Here is a 16253-nt window from a genome sequence, read left to right as displayed (position 1 = left end):
CTCAGTCCAGCCAAAAATGATGTCAGCGTTTCATGTGAACAGATCTTCATGCATCCAGACAGCTTACAGCGGAGTGGATTGTGTGTATGTTACAAGAATTAGCAGCGTCAGTTAACTCAATCAAATTTTCATTCCAACTTCCTGCCAGCAGCCTCCAGACAGCACAGTGAATTTGTTTTGTGTGTGTGTGCACGTGCATGTTGTGTGAGCATGCGCATGTAAGGGCGCAAGCATGTGTGGGTGCAAACATGCGCGTGCACGAGCACATGTGCGCATGTGTGCACGAGGACATGCGCGTGTGCACAAGGACATGCACGCATGCATGTGTCTGTGTGCAGAGTGCAAATGTACCAAATGTATGGAACCAAATTTGCACTCTAAATGGAACCAAGCTGCACTCTGAATGCAATGCAACACAAATGGGATGAATTAATCCATGTCATGTGATGTACAAAGCACCAATCAAATGACAAGGATCCACTCAGCCGTTATATATAATGACTACTATTACACAGCGACTCCTGCTGGCTTCTGTCACACACACATGACAAAGACTGTAATAAAATACATTTTATTACAGATGTTTGTGTTATACCTGTCATATCATACTATTATCCCATATCATACTATTATCATCAAAGATTCGGACTACTGTAAAAAGTCATTGTGTTTCTGCTAAAGGTGTAAATATTTGGAATAAGTGTCCTGATAACATTAAATCATTTGGTAATGTGGTTGGCTTTTAAAGGCTCTAATTAAATAAAAAATAAGGAATTAAATAAAAATGATTTAATTCCTTGTTATAGCAAGATGAATTAAGTTTATCAATTTTGTTGTTTTTGGGTTTGTGCATGGTGCACTGTTGTTTGCATGGATGTGTTTTGAAATTTTAGTTCAGTCATTAATTTATACTTTGTATTTGTCATCATTTTTATTTATCATTTTATTTACGATTTGAAACTGATAGCACTAAGGACTGCTGTGCTGTCCTTAAGGATGTGACGTGATTCGAAGAACAGGATTCTGATAGATGCCGATGCTGTGGAAAAAACTTTTAAATCTATGTGTGGGAAAAAAGCTACAGGGCCGGATAAGATGTCCACTTTTCTCCTGAAAACATTTGCAGATGAGCTATTGCCTGCTTGGCAGCAGCTGTTTCAGCTCTCCATTGACACACAGACGGTACCAGAAATCTGGAAAAAAAAAACCCATCATAATTCCAGTTCCAAAAAAAGTCATGTCTTCAGGAAGACAATGACTATAGGCCAGTGGCACTTACCTCAAATGTTTGTAAAGTTTTGGAACGACTTATTATAGATGTGCTTCAAACTGATGTGGAGCCATTTTTAGACAGTTACCAGTTTGCTTATAAAAGGAAACGCAGCACAAGTGATGCTATAACAACTTTGATGCACCTCACATTACAGCACCTTGATCAGCCTGGTACATATGCTAGAATGTTGTTTATTGATTTTAGTTCTGCTTTTAACTCTATTCAGCCACATATTCTTCTTAGGAAGTTGGCACAAATGAAAGTTAACCCCTTTTTAATTAAGTGGTATCATTCATTTTTGACGGATCGACCACAGCAAGTGAAAATAAACGGAACACTTTCAGATACAGTGGTGAGCTGTACGGGAGCTCCGCAGGGGTGCATCAGCTTTCCATTCCTGTTTACTTTGGATACTAACGACTGTGTTAGCTCTGGGCCTGATCAGTATGTGGTGAAGTTTTCTGATGATACCGTCATTCTGAGTTTACTTTCCAGGTCACTTGATGCTTCTTCTTACATGGCTGCTGTGAATGATTTTGTGGTTTGGTGTGACAACCATAAACTCCAGATAAATACAAACAAGACGGTGGAGATGATGCTGGATCCCAGATCAGCCGGTGACCATAGTCCTGTTGTCATAAATAACCTCACAATTAAACAGGTGACCTCTTACAAATATCTTGGTGTTTATATTGACAGTAACTTACGCTGGCAGACACATGTTACTTCTGTCAGTGTCAGAATTCACCAACGGTTGCACTTTTTGCCCAGACTCCGTTTATTCGGGGTCTGCAAGAACATTATGCTAATCTTTTACAGAGCTACGACTGAGTTCATTTTCCGCTATGGTATCACTAGCTGGTCTGGGAACCTTCCAGTCAAATTGAAAGCACACTCCTCCCAGTTTTCAAGAACTCTCTGACAGAGCAACCATTACAAAAGCAAAAAACATCTTAATGGACAGCTCACATGTTCTGCATTCAGAGTATATCTTGTTAAACTCGGGAAAGAGATATTGTGTTCCTTTGTGCAAATGTAATTGGTACAAACACTCATTTGTTCCGTTGTCTATTAAGCTTATTAATGAACAAGCTTAAACTGTACTTCAAATCAAATCAAATCAATTATATTTATATAGCGCCAAATCACAACAAACAGTTGCCCCAAGGCGCTTTATATTGTAAGGCAAGGCCATACAATAATTACAGAAAAACCCAACGGTCAAAACAACCCCCTATGAGCATGCACTTGGCGACAGTGGGAAGAAAAACTCCCTTTTAACAGGAAGAAACCTCCAACTTATGTCATAGGATAAATTTTGCACATTTTTTCAGTTGAATGGCGAGTAGTAAATGGCTGTGTGGTTTTAGTAGTATATAGTGGGTTGATTACAGTGATTTTTAAGGTTATTTTTGGTTATTTATGTCGGTGATATTTATTTCTGTGGCTTTTATTGTGTAAAGGCTGGTCCTGTTTTTATTGTCTGTGCAGGTGAGCCCCCTCATGCACCAAACTAAATTTCTCCAAAAGGAGACGACTAATAAATAACTTTGAATTTTGATGTGTATATGTATAATTATATATGCATACTGTATGTATACTTTTTTTTTTTTTTGGTTAAAGGGGTGGGTGTTTATTAGCTTTTGCTTCTGCCTACACCCTTTCGGGCACATGGGTATGCTGTTAAATTGCTTTCTTTATGAGTTTTCTTTGCTATTATGAGTCTGTGAATGTCTGATTGTGTCAGATCTCAGAAGACAAGCAGTGGAGGTCTTGATTAGTACTTGACTGAGAAACCTCTTAGGAAGACCAGGGCCTGCGTGTGTTTCTCCAGGTAATACTCGAGTTGTGTCAGGAAGGGCATCCAGCATAAAACCTTTTCGACATCCTAATGTGGATCTGTACTGTGGTGACCCTGACTGAATGAGGGCAACTGAAAGATGTGTTGAATTTCGATCATGCATGTAACAACATTTTTTCTGGCAACAAGCCAGTGTCCAGTGGATGGCAAGCCTATGGTATGTTATATAAGTACAACTCCAAAACAGAAAAAGTTGGGACAACATGGAAAATGCTAGTTTAAAAAAATGCCACGAGTCTTACATTTACTTTAACTTCGGTTTTATTTCAGACGGTATCCATTCCTGCATTTAAAGCAAAAAAATAAAAAATAAAAATTGGGGACACTAAAGCATTTACCAAGGTGGAATGTTGCCATTACGTTTCGCAACAGTTAAGACATTTTGGCATTGAGGGTACCAAGCAATGAAGTACGTCAGGTGTTATTTTATTCCATTCTTCCTAAAAACAATTGTAAAGGTTCAGGGTTTATGTCATTATTGCTTTTTCCCCCCCAAAATTCTCCACACATTCTCTGTTGGAGACAGAATAGCATTGCAGGCAGGCCAGTCCAGTACCCGTACCCTCCACTTCTGCAGCCATGCCTTTATAATGTGTGCAGAATGTGGTTTTGCATTGTCTTGTTGAAAAATACATGGACATCCCAGGAAAAGATGCTGTCTTGGAGGCAGCATATATTGCTCTAAAATCTCAATGTAATTTCTGCATTAATGCTGCCATCACAGAAGTGTAAATTACACTTGCTAAGGGCACTGACACACTACATGACAGACCCTGGCTTTAGAAGTTTGTTTTTTGTTTTGTTTTTTTTTGTTTGTTTTTTTTCATAACAGTCTGGATGGTGATTGCATCTTTGGTCCAGAGCATACACATCCATTTCTTTCAAAAAATATCAGGAACACTGATTCATCTGACCTCAGTACATGTTTCTACTGTGTGATAGTCCAACAAGTCAATGTCATTTGTAGACAAGTTTACCAAAAGGCTTCTTTTTTGCCCAATAAAGTTTTAAATGGCATTTATGAATGTAACTTTATTTGTAGTGCTTGATGAAGTTTTCCCAAAGTAATCAATTTAATTTATTTTATTTATATAGCACAAATCAGAACAAAGCTGGCTCAATGCGCTTCACACAAGTAAAGTCTAATCTTACCAACCCCTAGAGCAAGCACACAGGAGATACTTGTCCGAGTGGTTCTATCAGCTATTGATGAATAATAGGTTTGAAGCAGGGCCATCTGAGGGATAAGAGATCACACCCTTCCCCTTTACATAATGAAAATCCTCAAGTTTCATTGAATCGTTCAATGATATTATGGGCTGTAGAGGGAGAAATATGCAAATCCTTTTCAATCTTTCTTTGAGAAATATTGTTTTTAACAATTTCAATCATTTTCTCATGCATTTGTTGACAACCCGGATATCCTCTGCCCATCTTTGGAACTTACTCAACCTTTCATGGATGCTGCATTTATACCAACATGCGATTACCATCAACTGTTTGCATCATCTGTTTAAAATATCATCATTATTCAATTTGTTTTAACTTTGTTACTTGCCCGAAATTGCCCTATCTCAAATGTGGGTTTTTTAATGTGTTGCAGGCAGAACAGATGTATGTATATGAACAAATTAAATGAAGTTGACCACATAAAACATGAAATAACTTGGGTTGATACTGTCTGCAATGAAACAGAACTCAAAGAAAATGTTAGAATCATTGTGGGGGGTTGGTGGGGGGACTCTTCCTCTTCCATTTTCCAAACTGTCCCAACTTTTTCTGATTTGGGGTTGTAAAACAAACATAGTTTTTGTATTAATCTGGTCCATCTATCTTCATTTTCTGCCCTTTTAAGTTGATGAGTTACAAGATGAGAGCATTTGTTGTTTTTGAGTTATTATGTTGACAGCTGGAGGGGCCCCTCTAGATTTTACAGAGTACAGGGGGGTTTTCCTGCTTCATGAATTATGTTTCTACACAAATAGGGAGAAAATGAAGGGAACTCAGAGACTGCATCCCTCAGCCAAGGTCATAACAAGCAATTGCTATCTCTGCCAACTGCACAGAGTATGGCGATCAGAATTCTGACTTATTAATTTATTTTATTTTATTTATTTATATCTGCCCATATTTTTCTTGTGATAAGTCAAGAATGGTAAAGAAATGATAAAAAGAACAACTTCTGTGTCACCTCAAAACTTTGACAACTCCACCCAAACCCAACAGACATTGTGCCAGAAAATGTCACTGAAATCTATTCAGACTTCCTGTAACACAGATGAGCTCACAGAGGGAATTGATCACATAACCTCCAGCCCTCCTCTGTGGTTTGTCTAATGTAACAATATTATTGCTTCAAACACAAATGTGCTTATTCAGTTTGTTCAAAATGCGATTATATAACACAGAAGATTAGAGAACCCAAGAAACCTTTTACCCAAGAAACAGTAATTTTTTTTTTCCCAACTTCTTATGAAATCTTTGCTGATTGTCCCTAAACTCATGCTTATTCTATATGGGATTTTAGCATTTGTAAGGAAGTGCAGTGAATTCCTGTAATTAAAATCTGAAAAATATTCAAAATAGATTTTGAATATCAACTGTGAATTTAACAGTACAAATATGTTAAAATAATCATATAGCATTGTAGAATTTAGAAATCACTGTAGTTTAAACACAGAAAAACCATAATACCAAAAACTGTACAATACAGTTAGATTTTACAGATCAGAATTTTCACAAATACAGTAAAATACTGATAATTAAGGGTTTGAAAAAAGAGGTGATTGTCTCATTAAACTACATTTTGAGGATAATTAAACATAAGGTGGCCGTTTTGCAGAGATTTTAATCTTCTAAACAGGCAATAAAATTATAACAGGTTTACACTGTAATACACCTTTTATGTAAAACCATTTACATATTCACTGTATTTTTTTTAACAGAATTCTCCTGGTAACCACAGCTGCCAGAATTTTTCCTTAAAAACAAGGGACTTTTTTTTACAGCGCATACTTAATCAGGGTCAAAATCTGAAGCCGAAGCAGCCCCGATGAATGTTTGTTGTGGTTTTTGTTCAAAGTTAAACAGCTTGATCATGTCTGGCTGAGGGCGCAACGCTACAGAAAAGCATGGAGCTGCTGCAATGGGGGCATTAAGCCCTTTGATCTGGTTTTTGCACTTTTTTGAAACATCAGAATTTATACAAAACTACAGTTTCTTATTGAACACAAATACAAAAAATTGACAACCTTTACAGTGCTGCAAGCAAAGCTCAAGCATCAGTGTTGCCAGATGCAGCTGATTGTTTCCAGCCCAAAAGCTGTCCAAAATCGACCAAAATACAGACTAAACTGTATAATTGTAAAAAAAAAAAAAAAAAAAAAAAATCTAAATATTCCATATATAATATTTTAACTAAATATAAATACATATTTTAACGGCTTTGGTTGCTTCGTGTATCAGAAAATGCAATGTAGTCTATGCATACATTTTTTTTAAATCCTTCAAAAAACATCAAAAGTTTAGAATAGCTAACTGAGTGTTGCACCTCGACAGAGGTGTGCGCTAGGAGTGTCCCTCTGTTTTACAAAGTTTCATCTTTCACTGTGAAATCCAGGAGTGAGGTCTTTATCTTGATGTCATTTTTACATCTTCTGCTTGTATTTTCAGAGTCACCACAGCAGATCATGTTATGGATCTGCATGTTGATTTGGCACAGGTGTTTTACGCCGGATGCCCTTCCGAACGCAGCTCAGCATTACATGAAGATATGACGTGGGTGGTCTTGAACCAAGAAACTTTAGTTTTTTTGGAATTAAGTGCACTAACCAATTGTCCACCACACCATTCAGTCTTTATATTTGCATCATAACTCTTATTAAGGGCGGAGGGTGACTTAGTGGTTAGCACTGTTGCCTCACAGTGAGAAGGACATGGGATCACTTCCTGCCTGGTCTTTTCTGTGTGGAGTTTGCATGTTCTTCCCATGTTTGTGTGGGTTCTCTCTGGGTGCTCTAGCCTTCTCTCATGTCCAAAGACGTGCAGCTTAGGTGGATTGGTGATTTGAAATTGACCGTGAGTGTGATTCTCTTTGTCTAATGTTGGTCCCGGGACAGACTGGAGGCCTGCCCAAGATGGACCCAACCTCACCCAGTGACAGCTGTGATAGGCTCCAACCCCACGTGACTCATCACTAGGGTTGCCAACTCTCTGAAAAATAAATAAGGGACACCTCACCGCCAGGGCTGACCGACCATTGCCTTCACCCTTCCCAGCGTCTGTGTGAAATGATTTTTAACCATTTGACTGTTGACTTGACCCTGAACTTAAGTAGATGCATACATGCATTTGCTCTGATATGAACACGTGGAAATTATTTAGCAATTTATTTTTAGTTCAAAATATATTTTCATTCACAATTTCAATATGAGCATTCTGTCCTGCTTCAAAGCATAAAATAAAATAAAAATCTTTAAAAATAAATCTCTCTGTAGTGCTTAACTTAAAATTGTATAAATTAACAGAAAAACAATAGAAAATTTGCATCATCCAAAACAATGTAACAGTGCAAAACAATGTAACAGTGCACATTTACATATTTAGTGTTAATAAAAAGTGCAAAAAATAAAGTCTGAAAAGTAAACAATACTTACAATACTTAGCTGTTGTCGCGCACCTTTTCCACCCAGCCATTTTCCTTTTCTCATTCGCCCCTGTATTTTGCATTCTTTTTGTTTGTTTGTTTTTTTAGTAGTAAAGACGTTACAGACATTGCTGTCCGTAGGCATATCTGCAGTGCCAGTGTCGGTGTCTGTATCGATATCAGCCATGCTGCGCTTTGTTATTGTCGTCCAGCGACCGTCGTCGGCTCATGACGTCGGTATCTTCTTGCGAGCAGATGTCCCTCGACCAATGAGATAAGAGTGATTCTGTATCGTCAACTTGTGTCTGTCAGCTCATTGGTGAAAAGCAGGAGAGAGGCTGGGATCAAATTTACCGTAAGTTTCCATATAAAGCGCCAGTCAATTCCACTGACATTTTACAGACTTTTGATTCTCACAGAAATACGGGACAAACTGCGTCCCGTTTCAGGTCAATACGGAACGCACACTTTTATTTCCAAATAAGGGACGATTCCGTTTTTCAAGGGACGGTTGGCAACCCTACCCATCACAGGAATAAGCAATGAGTCAGTGAATTCTTATTCAATTGCTGAAACACAAATAATCTGAGGTTTGTTTCCTCTGAACTTTAACTTTGACAAAAACACATCAAAGAGAGTAGCATGCCCTTGAGCTTTAGTGGGGTTTTTTCCAAAGCAATTTCAAAAGTGCAGCTTTGTTTGTTTAAATGCTATTGCAGTGATGCGGATGGATAAAAACGGTAGGGTATATTGAACAGAAATAATCTCTGTGTGACATCACATGCTGAGTCAAACTTTATTGTCCAGAGGAACCGTTGGGTTTTTTGGCAGGTCACCAACCAAAGCCAGCCACAGGGACATACTGTTTTCATTTTAATAACAACGGTGCCAATAGGGTATGTGGCCTAAAACGTATCTTAGAGTGGACAGGATTAAGTGGATTAAACATCTCGACCATCTGCCTGCCTGCCTGTTTGTCTTGTCTGTCTGCCTGTCTATCTGTCCTCCTGTCTGTTTGCCTGTCCCTGCTATCAGCAGCAGAGCCTGCGTCTGCCCAGCGCCAACAGTTCAGCCGGGGCGGCCTCGGCTCTGACTCCCCTGCCGCCAGAGCTGCGTGAGCTTCTGCGCCAGCGTCTGGGGGCGCTAGAGAGCCAGCTCCTCCGGAAGGTGGCCGAGCTGGAGGAAGAGAAGAGCCAGCTTTACAATGAAACAGCAGCCCACCGCCAACGCACCGAAAGCGCCCTCAACTCCCTGATGGAGAGGATCACAGAGCTTGAGAAGAGTAAGCGATACAATGACTGCCAGAATGAATGCACTAATTAGTCTAACCTTCTGCATAGTTTTTGATGAGGCAACTATGAATCTCAAATCATGACTTCTTTTGTTTCTTAGAGCAGCTTTTGGTCTTGAAACTAAAAGGATGGCTTTTAAAAGGATGCCTAATTAGTTTAAGAAATGTTAGAGAGATGTCCAGACTTCCGGGTATCACTTTGATGGTAGATATCAAAATAACATGAATATCCCGGCCCCGAGGACAAAAAATTTAGGTTATCACTGAGTAGACATTCCCGTTAGGCCCACGTGCCTGAAGGTTGACTGGATTCCAGTCATGACTGTTTGACAGTCACCAGCGTTAATTGTAAGGGAGCTGGCTGCAAGAAGATGAAAGAAAAAAGAAAATTCTATCCTTTAGGGGTTCAGGGGGCACAGGATGGTTCCTACTTTGCTGTGTGTGCCTTGTTTCAGGCACAGATGATTCGAATCCCAGTGATTTGTAGTTTCAGATTAGAACACATTGCTTCCACAAATAGTCAGGAAAAATGACAAATATTAAGGCTGAAGTGCTGTCAAAATGAGGAACTTTTGTTATCATAACTAACGGCCCCTTCACACATAGCACGAAAGACACAGAAATCGGAGAAAATCTGAGAACCAAACACGAAATGGGGAACGACGAACCATTCCACCTGCTGTCGTGAGTGACGCACGGTCACACAGGTCAGACAGGTTGCACCACATCACACCTCTGCTGAGAAAAAAATAGAAACCACACACCATAAAAACACAGCATTTTATTGAATCCCTCTTATCAAACGGACAGTAAAAGTATGATCCATCTTTTCCTCTGTAGATGACCCATGGTCACAGACGTACAGTCATGAAATGACATGAATGAAGCAGGAATTTCAGTTAAATATATCATATAGCAGACGAACACACTGATATTTGAGAAGTGAGATGAAGTTTCTAGTATTTGCAAAAAGTGTGCAATAATTATTTAAGCAAAATTGGGCAGGTGCATAAATTTGGGCACCCTTGTCATTTTATTGATGAGAATACATTTAGCACTAATTATTAGAACACAAAATTGGTTTGGTAAGCTCACTGACCCTTGACCTCCTTACACAGGTGAATCCAATCATGAGAAAGTGTTATATGGCTGGGGGGCCTGGCTGCCTTTTTGTTTCTGTCCTTTGTTTCTCCTTCCAGGTGGCTTGCATTTGGGACTGAGTGGCTGTGTTGCTGAGGTTATCAGGACCTCACCCTGATCACCTGCGGCTCGTCAGGACTCACAGCTGAGGTGCATCTATATGGATTGGAGCATGTTGGCATTTAAGACTGGAGTGCACAGTGTGTATTTGCCAGAGACTCGACCTTGTGACCAGACGGGTGAGATCGTTGTCTCGGGAGCCATCTCATCATCAGTGGATGCAGAGAACGTCCAGGGTTTGATGCACGGTCTGTGAAAGAGGAGGGGGTGAGGTCTCACGCTCGTCAGCACACTTCTTGAGGTACGTTAGATTTTGTGACTAACATTTATGCAGTCAGTAAATGTGGTGTCCCTCACACCTTTATTATATTGAGCTGTATGTTAGTCATGTATCGGCTTCCACTGCAGTGGAGTTTTGTGAACTGGATGTTCCATGCCTGCAGGTTGGGAAGCTGATTAGTAATCAAGCCAGGAAGTGTTTGCTGTTTGTACACCTTTAAGTGTTCTCTCTGTGTGTAGAGTGTGGACTCACATAATGGTTCCTTCTTTCACAGACTCGGTTTGTTGCGTCCACCTGGGGGGTGTCGGCGGGGTCCTTGGGTCCGAACAGCTTCTGGCTCCGGACCGTTAGCGCTGCTGGGAGCGCACCACGCCAGACCGCACTTTCTGTTATTTTTGTATCACTGTTATGTATTAAATTCAGTTAGCCTTTGTACCGTGCTCTGCTTATTTCACACTGGGTCCTTCAAACGCTGGTCGGTTCTCCGAGCTGCGTCCAACACATAACAGAAAGGGTATTTAAGGTGGCGCTTTGCATCTCTTCTAATGAGTGGCAACATGGGACCCTCTAAACAACTCTCAAATGACCTGAAAACAAAGATTGTTCAACATCATGGTTTAGGGGAAGGATACAAAAAGCTATCTCAGAGATTTCAGCTGTCAGTTTCCACTGTGAGGAACATAGTGAGGAAATGGAAGACCGCAGGCACGGTATAGGCCCGAAGTGGCAGGCCAAGAAAAATCTCAGATAAGTTGAAGCAAAGGATGGTGAGAACAGTCATAGTCATCCCATAGACCTGCTTCAAAGATCTACAACATGATCTTGCTGCAGCTAGTGTCTCTGTGCATCATTCAACTATTCAGCACACTTTGCACAAGGAAATGCTGTATGATGCTGTAATGCAGAGGAAGCCTTTTCTGTGTACACGCCACAAATAGAGTCACTTGAGGTATGCTAAAGGACATTTGGACAAGCCAGCTTCATTTTGGATAAGGTGCTGTGGACTGATGAAACTAAAATTGAATTATTTGGACATAACAGGGAAGCATTTAGAGGCTGTTATTTCTGCAAAAGGAGGATCTACTAAATATTGATGGGGTTTTTTTTTCTGTTGGGGTGCCCAAATTTATGCACCTACCTAAATTTTGTTTAAAGAATTATTGCACACTTTCTGTAAATCCTATAAACTTCATTTCACTTCTCAAATATCACTGTGTTTATCTGCTATATGATATATTTAACTGAACTTGCTGATCCAAACAATCAATGATTTATAAAGGAAAATCATCAGGGGTGCCCAAACTTTTACATACAACTGTAAATAACCCTGGTTAAATAAAAAATAAATGCCACTCGTGGAATTCGAACCTGCAATTTACAAAAGCTCTGAGTAACAGATGGAAACTTTACCACTGCAGTACAATCACTGTCTTATAACAGGATTGTGAAATGCTTAAAATCAACAAGGAGATGAATGTATGTTTTCAATAAACAGAAATTAGATGATGTATGGACACACATCAGGCCAGCCCGCAGCCTGCTGAGGTGCACTGTGTGCAGCCGCTGCAGAAAGATGTTTCATGTATTTCCACATGAGGACAGAAGACAGAGACATGCACCTCACGGAGGAAAGCTGTAAGTTGATGTCCTTCAAAACACAGTACATGTTCCCCAGCTGGGACGTCCAGGAGCAGAGATCCCAACAGCTTTGGCAGCCAGCCGCGCCCCCCTGTCCATTCAGTGCCCAGACCTAGGTGTCACTCTGTTTCTGTGTTATGTGGTTATTCATTTTAGTTATTTGTTATGGAATTGTATATGTAGGTATTGTCATAATTATTGATATGCCTGTCCTGGCGGTGGTCTCTGTTTGTAATTTGACATGTCGTGTGCACTGGGCAGTCATTTCCAGCTGTCAGTGTGCTGCAATCAGCTGACAGGCGGCTCCCCATGCTGTGTGCACTAAGACGTGGCTGTCCGGCCCCCATGTGATCATGTCTGTACATACACGTAAGCATTTTATGCAAGTGTGCCCCCACCTGCACGCCACATGTGTAGGGGGAAGCGGGGGTGCGTGAATCACACATACGCCACATGTGTTTTGGGGAGAGGGGGCGGGGGCGTGACACTCGCGCACACGTGCAATAAACATGCACGCCACATGTATGTTGCTTTTTGCAGTGCCACACTCATGGGGGCACATAGACAAATTTCACATCCAGCTCAAAAGTGATCGTCTGCTCACTGTTTTTGTGCTGACAGTGCGAATGGCCACACATTTTCTAAGTGCCCAGCGAGTGCTGTTGGATGTTTGTGTGTGTCACCTCGATTTTGGCCACCACCTGCCATGAGAGGGATTGAATGGGCTCTCACAGGGCACTCTCTGTCTTTCGGCCACTGGTGTGTACAAATTATTGTAGCGACAGACGTATGAGGTGTTGGAGGCAGCTTTGATTTTTTTTTCACAAATGGCATGCAATTCCTCCTTCGTGCACTAGTCGGCTTCAATCATGTTATGTGTGAAGGGGCCCTAAAATCTGGAGTACAGATTATTAGATCAGAACATAAATACCCAAAATACCCAATACCCAAAATCTGCTGTTATATCTTAAATTAATTCATTACCATTTGATGTTCTGGTGCCGGGGTTCTGGTGGGTGATTCTCCAGTGAGATTGTTCCGATAGTGAAACAGTTAAAGGTTGTGTAAAGGTGGAGGGATCTGCAGTATCAGGGCTGAAATCCTTCAGGGGGTGGAGTTGCTGATCTCCTGGCATTGCAAGCAATTTTGGCTTTCATTTGGAAGGCAGGTATCAAGTTAGCTGACTGAAAGAAAGGACTTGTTGTCCCTCACCGGTAAGGAAAGGGTCGCAATAAGTAGAGGAATATTGGCCAAGCAAGGTACTTGCAAGGTTCAATCACAACAGGATTCACTGCTAGTTACTTAATGATTAGGAATCAAAATGGTCTGGGAGTCAACCAACAACTGTGTCCTGTCTCTGTGAATGTTTATTGAATGCTAGCATAAATATCATCAGGGATTATTTATAGCCTATGTTCACTTTAGTAAAATGTTTGATTTTATCTAGTTGGCCAATTGTGAGATATCTTAAGATTTTGCAGGGCCGTCAGTAAATTGCTCGATGTCAAATCTGGCCTACATGGCCAACTTGGCTCCTGACGTAGTTCAGCAGCTCTTTAACCAAAAATGTTGCCATATATTATTACCCTTTGTACAACCCCAATTCCATTGAAGTTGGGATGTTGTGTGAAATGTACACAACGTGCAATACAAAGCCCGCTATTTCCAGTGTCTTTTAATTTTTGTATCACCCTATTTTAAGATTTGTATCGCCCTGATTTTATTGCCACAGTTTCCAGGGCAGTAAAATTGATAGGAAAAGTGTATGATTTATCAGCCCTGTTTTTTCTTGTATCTCATGAGGACTGGTTTTCGAGTATAGGGCAGATTTTTGTTGTAACGTGATATTAAAGGATTATTAACCGACTGAGTGGTATGTTTACCATTGTGTTACATCACCTTTCCTTCTAACAACACTCATTAAGTGTTTGGGAACTGAGGACATGAATTGCTGAAGCTTTGTACAACAACACAAAAAGTTCACAATCAGGTTCAAGGCTGATGATCAATAATCTCACATCAGAATGAACATAAAATCTGCCTGTTTGCAGGGGTGCACATAACTGATACTCATCATGCTCGTGTGTGCTAAAAATCATTGATGCACAGCAGACAGCACACAGAGGGAAACACTTTTCCTACAATCTGTCATTGCTTTCCCCCCTATGAAGTGCTTCCCTTGTGTTTTCTGCTGCGCATCATTTATTTTTAGCATGCACAAGCACCATGAGTACCAGTTATGTGCATGCCTGCATGCCTGCTATTTGTAAATAGGCTAAGTGGTATGATGCCAAACCCAGATGACCAGCCTGACATGCATAGGACAAATTTTGTTGTGTGTGTGTGTGTGTGTGTGTGTGTGTGTGTGTGTGTGTGTGTGTGTGTGTGTGTGTGTGTGTGTGTGTGTGTGTGTGGTGTGTGTGTGTGTGTGTGTGTGTGTGTGGTGTGTGTGTGTGTATGTGTGTGTGTGTGTGTGTGTGTGTGGTGTGTGTGTGTGTGTGTGTGTGTGTGTGTGTGTGGTGTGTGTGTGTGTGTGTGTGTGTGTGTGTGTGTATATGCAGCTTTGTCTATCCAGACCATGTGACCATGTGCCCACATTGAACCTGTAATTTCCCTAGGATGTCTCCCAGCCATGACCTTAAAATATGCTGCGACAGGCCCCAGAACGCTGTGATCCTGAGAAGCATTTAGCTGGCAGAGGAAAAGAGAGAACATGAAGCTGAGGTGTGCTGCTATGGGATCATTCTACTTTCAACACAATTTTATTCCCATTCATATGGTGTCGGATTTCTTTTTCCCCCATCCCATTTCTTTATTGGGTAATGTGCGAGATAAAGATGACTGGTTCCAGCATTTGTTCAGATTACTACGTCTGTACTGCTGAAGAACCACACCACCAGAGACGTCTATAATTAATATTGATACTAACGTCATCTCTGCCACATTTCTGCATCAATCATCATCTTACAGAATGTTTGCTTTGTGTAAACTAAAGTTGGCTCTTATTTTCAGTCTGAGATTTGCAGTGATGAACCTTGAGTTTTATCTCTTCTGCATTTCTTTTGTTTTTCCTTCTTCACGTTAAAAGTTCAGGAATGTTCCTCCAACTCACCGCATAATTACCTCAGCCATGTTTAGCTTTAAACAGGATTGTGTAAAAGCTTTTCAACCTTTACTTTCTGTCAGTGCTGTTCAGGATGTTTGTTGTTATATGAATGATAGCCCATTAAATTTTTTTTGTGTTGATCCTCCTGCAGACTGAGGACTTAATCATCACCATCATCAGCATTGACAGAACAAACTCTCCATCAAAGGCGTCATGCTTTTGCTTTGTTTGTTTGTCTGATTGCCAGCTTGCAACTTAAAAACAATTATAAAATAATTATATTTATACAGTTATATTTTAGAGATAAGGATATGGATGCTGAATATTTAAAAATTGTATCGCCACCTTTTGAACGACATGAGCAGGACAAACCGTCTTTCTAGTGGCTGCTATTTCTGGTGTGTCGTCTTGTGCTGGAGCTAATTTTATTAATTAGTAATGCTTGATTTGTGCCATCTGGATTATTAGCCCTGTTTTTTTTTTCAACTTGTAAATTTTAAATATACTACGAGGTCTGTGAGAAAAGTAACAGACCTTTTTATTTTTTTCAAAAACTATATGGATTTTATTCATATGTTTTTACGTCAGCCAAGCTTGAACCTTCATGCGCATGCGTGAGTTTTTCCACGCCTGTCGGTTGCGTCATTTGCCTGTGGGCATGCTTTGAGTGAGCACTGGTCCACCCCTCTCATCGTTGTTTCATTGCGAGGAAATGGCGGAATGATTTGGGCTTTTTTTCCATCAGAATTTTTTCAGAAACTGTTAGAGACAGACAGCTGGAAACCATTCGAAAAGTTTATCTCGCTTTCGGTGAAAATTTTACAGGCTTCACAGAGAATAAGGAGTGTTACTACAGCTTTAAGGACGGCCCACAATGGCGCACGGCGCGCCGCGCTCCGAGCCACCATCGAGAGGCCGAAACCACCACATCATTTCTAAACAGATGGCTGTGTGGAGCC

General features: G+C 40.5%; 1 protein-coding gene across 2 annotated transcripts in view; it reads left to right on the top strand.

Annotated features, from left to right (window-relative positions):
• nptx2a (neuronal pentraxin 2a) overlaps window positions 1-16253 on the top strand; it is a 56648-nt gene that overhangs the window by 3085 nt on the left and 37310 nt on the right. Inside the window, exon 3 of one of the 2 annotated variants that reach the window (XM_034190707.1) lies at window positions 8818-9061. In XM_034190707.1, coding sequence (XP_034046598.1) covers window positions 8818-9061 — 244 coding nt within the window. Of the gene's footprint in view, window positions 1-8814; window positions 9062-16253 lie in introns of both variants that reach the window. The other variant, XM_034190706.1, reaches the window with a different exon arrangement.

This window comes from Thalassophryne amazonica, chromosome 16, assembly GCF_902500255.1.
Source record: "Thalassophryne amazonica chromosome 16, fThaAma1.1, whole genome shotgun sequence".
NCBI classification, from domain to species: Eukaryota; Metazoa; Chordata; class Actinopteri; order Batrachoidiformes; family Batrachoididae; genus Thalassophryne; species Thalassophryne amazonica.
The sequence above is the reverse complement of the archived record's forward strand: the minus strand, read 5'-3'. Positions and strand labels throughout refer to the sequence as shown.